The sequence below is a fragment of the Cicer arietinum genome, chromosome 7, assembly GCF_000331145.2.
Source record: "Cicer arietinum cultivar CDC Frontier isolate Library 1 chromosome 7, Cicar.CDCFrontier_v2.0, whole genome shotgun sequence".
Lineage (NCBI taxonomy): Eukaryota > Viridiplantae > Streptophyta > Magnoliopsida > Fabales > Fabaceae > Cicer > Cicer arietinum.
In genome coordinates this window covers 50,330,603-50,336,341 of record NC_021166.2, presented here as the reverse complement: position 1 = coordinate 50,336,341, position 5,739 = coordinate 50,330,603, and the positions used below count along the sequence as shown (strand labels likewise).

General features: G+C 32.2%; 1 protein-coding gene across 1 annotated transcript; it reads left to right on the top strand.

The window, feature by feature from the left end:
- The first annotated feature begins 2,633 nt into the window (after nucleotides 1-2,633).
- Nucleotides 2,634-3,554, top strand: LOC101512139 (uncharacterized). Its single transcript, XM_004510893.1, has one exon. It carries the CDS (start codon nucleotides 2,634-2,636, stop codon nucleotides 3,552-3,554), a length of 921 nt encoding a protein of 306 aa, XP_004510950.1.
- The last annotated feature ends 2,185 nt before the right edge of the window (nucleotides 3,555-5,739 follow it).

Here is a 5,739-nt window from a genome sequence, read left to right as displayed (position 1 = left end):
AACCATAAAATCAAAATAATATACACAATAAAGTCAATAAAAAACAAGTGGATGTTAGAATGTGAATCCCACTAAAACATTGGTTAATATTTTTAATTTAGCTTTTTTATTTATTTGAAAAGTAGTCCCTAAAAGAATATATGCATACAAGTCTCAATAAAAAACAAGTGGATGGATGGATTCTTAAACATGTCAAGTTAAACTCATTAGAATTTCATACTCGCTCAATAATCTAATTCACATAATCACATTCAAATTCACTCTCTAAGAAAGCCACAGTCACAAACACAACTCATAGAGTCACAATCATATGACTTTTTAAGTGATCATGTGTCACTTAAATAGTTGTTAAACATAAATATTAATTTTTTATCCTGTTATTATAAAACTCGTTTCATTTTATATACTTCATATATATATATATATATATATATATATCATATAAAATGAAATAAGTTTTATAATAAAAGGGTAAATAATTAATATTTATATTTAACAATTATTTAACGAACTCCGTAATAGATTTTTATATACAGTAGATTAAAAAAGAAATGGTGATAAAAAATCATTTGGACGTGAAGTTTTATATTTAGATATGTATATTCTAGATTATTATATACATACATAAAAATTATTGTTATAGGCTGATACTCCTAGGGGAAATTTAAAAAAGGATAGCAACCGTTAAATTAAAGAATTCAGTTCCAACATATTTGGAAGTGCATGCAATAATATTTTAGAGACTTCTTGGCAAAATTTTAAAAGTTTGCTAGTAAAAAATTTGAACTTTTGTTGAAGCTTAGGAAACTTATTAATTAAGTAGTCATATTAAAAATAAAAATAAAAAGCTGTTACGAGTACACATTGGTGTTTAATATATCTATGCATGATAAAAGGATATGCCTAAAAAAATACACGAATGCACTTAAAAGAATGATAACTTAGAAACATGACTAGCGATTGCGAAGGTTCTTTATGTTCATTGTTGTTTAAGTTATCAATGAAAAGTGTTATATTTTCTATTCAATAATAATAATAATTAATTTGTTTTTTCACCATAAAAAATTTTCTACTTGAAAGGAATGATTGTTGGTAGAACCTAATCAACTCAATAGATTAATGTCTAAGATACTAGTGAAAGTGTCACAATATATCGCATATCTGCTTTAGTTAATTAATTATTAATTACTTAAATAAAAGATGTAGATTCCACTTGAGATATAAAAACTATCGTCATTAGATACATAATTAAGTAGTTTTCATATTCTTTAAGTTAACGCTGTTAGATTGTGAGGAAGATACAGTCCCTTATATATAATTCTTGTCGTTCACTGTCTTATCAAAGAAAACTAAAATAGTAAATTATGGTTTTTTAATATTAGTTAATATTATCACGTTATTAACAATAATATTGTAAGAAATAAAGTTCATGTCAGGATCTAGATGTGTCTGATCGATGTAACTATTATCTCATTTGTATATAGAAAAAACTGCAACTAATCATATAAAAAAAGCTTGTGCGACGTTCAAATAAATAATTTATGATAAATACTAATAAATATTTTTTTTAGAAATATTAACAAATATTTTAAAAACACTTGTTGAAAAATTAAATATTAAAATATTATATTAAAAGTGTGTTGAAAATCATGCATTTATTTTTCTAAAATTAAGTTTAACATGAGCAATAAAATTTGAACTTCAACCTTTGTGAAATATAAGTTGAATCTTTATAAACTAAAAATCAAGCTTTCCAACACATTTGTGTGTTTGTTTTCACTAGCTTACGATATTTCTGTTAGAAACTAAGAATGTTATGATAAAATCAGATTAATCATAATAAATCAAGAACGTTCTTGGTATTAAATAAATTTGTAATTCAAGTTAAATATTGATTGTATGTAATCACTAACTAATTAACTACTTCATTAGAATGAATCATGTATAAATAACACATTTCATTCATTCAACAAAAAAAGTCCTACAACTCATGTGTTATTCTACTTTTCTATTTTCTTGCACTTGAATCAATAGCTTGAAATCTAACAATTAGTATACAGAGCAAGATTCATTGATCCAAATTAAAGAGTGATAAACACGAGTGAAGTGTGAGGATCAAACACGAGTGAAGTGAGGATGATTTCAAGTGCAAACAATAGAAATTTTACAATCCACATGCCACATTTTGATGGAAAGGATTGGGATAGATAGAGATTACAAATTCGAGCATTGTTTGGATTTCAAGAACTATTAGACATCATAGAAAAAGATTTTGAAGATATGGGAGCCAATCCAACAGAGGAGCAGAAGTCGAATTTTAAAGAAAATAAGAAAAAAAGATTGCAAGGCCACCTTCATTCTTCATCAATGCCTTGACACAACCAACTTTAACAAAATTTCTGATGCAAAAGAAGCTGGGACATTATTGAGAAGTGTTATTCTGGAGAAACCAAGGTCAAGAAAGTGAAATTGTAGACCTTACAAAGACAATTCGAGTTGTTGCAGATGGAGGAGCAAGAAAATGTGTCTTATTTGATCTCAAGATTGATGATCATCGCCAATCAAATGGCTGGTTGTAGTGAGAAGCTAACTGAAAAGAAAATGTGTGAAAAGTATTGAGATCTTTGTGTCGCATGTTCAATTACATTGTGTGTGCCATTGAGGAATTCAAAGACATTTCTACATTGAGTCTTGAAGAATTGCAGGGAACTTTAGAAGCAAGAGAGTTAAGAATGGAGGAAAAGAACATAATGAAATCTGGCGATCAGGCCCTGACAGCACAAGTGTACAAGAAGAGAGATAAGAAAAATAAGTGGAAGAAGAATAAATTCAAAATATCTGAGGACAAGTATGAGTCTTCATCAAAGGGAGGAAGTGCAAATGGCAAACCCAAAGGAAAATCAAAGAACTTTGATAAGAAGAAGGTTCAATATTACAATTGTGATAAATTTAGACATTTTGTTGATGAATATTGGTGTGGTAAAGGAAAGAAGAAGAAGAAAGATGAGGATGAGGCATGTGCGGCTCAAGAAGATGATTCAGACTCAAACACAGTTTTGTTGATGGCTACCACAAATGAAGAACGTTTTTCTTTAGACTCAGGAACAGTCTTATTGATGGCTAGCACAAATGAAGAACATTTTTCTTCTCAATTATGGTTTCTTGACGCTGGATGTTCAAATCACATGACAAGTCACAAAGAACCGTTGATGGATATTGATACATCAAGAAGGAGCAAGATCAGGTTTGCTGATGATAGAACGTTGGAAGTTGAAGGAGCTGGAAACATGGTGATCAGGAGAAGAAATGGCAAAACAATGGTGATTGAAAATGTGTTGTATGTTCCAAGAATGAAAAGCAATTTGTTGAGCATAGGGCAACTGATTCAGAAAGGATATCAGGTGATTATGAAGGATGATACCTTAAAGATGTATGATGGAGAAAAGAATATGATACTAAAGGCTCATCTCTCAAAGAACATAACATTTGTCATCAACATACAAGCTACAGATATCCAATGTTTGAAGGCAGTAAGCTTAGGTGATGAGGACTAGTTGTGGAGGTGGTGAGTATATATCACATGAGTTTGAGAATTTATGTGTCGAGCGTGGAATTGAACATGAGGTAAAAACTCCTTACACACCTCAACACGATGGTTTGGCAGAAAGAATGAATATAACTATTCTAGACATGACTAGAAGTATGAAAAAAATATAAGGGACTGCCACTCAAGTTCTGGGGAGAGGATGTATCAACTGTTGCCTATATTCTAAATAAATGTCCAACAAAGAAGCTTCCATATAAGGTTTGGAGTGGAAGGAAAGCAATAGTAGGGCACTTGAGAACATTTAGTGTTCTATGTTTCAAAAATGTGTCAGACAAGAAAAGAAGAAAGTTGTAGGACAAGAGTGAAGCCATGATCTTGGTTGGGTATCATCCAACTGTTGCCTACAAAATGTATGATCCTATCGAAGGCAAGATAGTGGTCAGCAAAGATGTCTAGCCCATTGAGCAAGAAAACTGGAACAAGAAACAGACAAACAGAAGCAGCCAGGACTAGACCTAGAAGAACATAAGCCAGCACTGGGATTGGGAACAAGAGACCAGCAGCTCGAGCTAGCCTACACAAATTCCCTTACAAGTGAAAGAGGATTGTCATATCAGTGTAAATAGAGAAGAAGAAAGAGTATAGTCAAGCAAACCTTAGAGGGCAAAGCGGTTACCAACACACTTAAGAGACTTTGAAGTTTACTGACACTGAAGTTGACAAATATGGAGATTTGGTTCATTTTGCCTCATTCGCAGATACATAACCTTTGAATATTGAAGTCCTGAAGAAAGGTCATTGGAAGAAATCAATTATGGATGAAATCAATGCAATTGAGAAGAACCAAACTTGTTACTAAATTTACTTGCCTCCAAAACAGAAGAAGATTGGAGTAAAGTGGGTCTACAAATAGAAGTTGAATCCAGATGGAACAATTGCAAAGTAAAAATTGAGATTGGTTGCCAAGGGGTTCTTGTAAATGGAAAGCATAGATTATTCTAAAGTATTTGCTCCAGTGGCTAGAATTGAAACAATCAGACTTGTAATTGCACTAGCATGTGCTAGAGGTTGGATGATGTGTCAGCTTTATGTTAAGTCTGCATTCTTGTATGGTTGGCTGGAAGAAAAGGTATATGTCTCTCAACTACTAGGATTTGTAATTGGGGGAAAGAAGGATAAGGTGTTTAGATTGAGAAAAGATCTCTATGGGTTGAAGCAAAGCCTAAGAGCTTGGAACAAAAGAATTGACTTACTTCTATTTGGCATTGGCTGCATCAAATGCATAGTGGAATATGGAGTTTATGTGAGCCATTACATACTAAATGGAAGGCCTGCACTGATCCTAATATGCCTATATGTTGATGACTTGTTGGTAACTGGCAATAACAGCAAGACAATTGCAAAATTCAAAGAAATCATGAAAGATGAGTTTGAAATGACAAATTTAGACAAACTGAGTTATTTTCTGGGCATGGAGTTTACTGAGACAGAAAAAGTATGCAGGAGACATCTTAAGAAGGTTCAATATGACTAGCTGTAACCCTGTTGTCATCTCAATGGAGATTAATGTGAAGTTGAGAACATAAATTGAAAAAGAACAGGTTGATTTGACCCTATTCAAGCAGGTTGTGGGTTTCTTATGATACTTGTGCATTACAAGACCTGAAATTTGTTATAGTGTGGGTGTGGTAAGTAGATTCATGAAGAGATCCAAACATTCTCACTGGCTGGCAGTTAAGAGAATCATGAGATATGTTCAAGGCACATTGCAACATGGAAATCTATTTGCAACATATTGAAAGCAAGAAAATGGAGTCTTGGTTGGGTATTCAGATTCAGATTGGTGTGGAGATAAGAATGAAAGAATGAGCCCTTCTATGTGGTCAAGTTCATGAAATCTCCAATAGCATGGAGCTCAAAGAAGCAGTTAGTGATAGCACTTTCTTCATGTGAGGTTGAACACATTGCTAGCAGTTATGCAGCTTGCCAAGCATTATGGTTGGAATCATTAACAATAGAATTAAATTTAGATGTATGTAGATCAATTCCATTGATGATTGACAACATCTCAGCAATAAATATGACAAAGAACCTTGTGTCTCATGGAAGAAGCAAACACACTAAGACAGTGTTTCATTTCTTAAAAAATCAAGTTGAAAGATGCAAACTATAGCTCATTTAATGTCAAACTG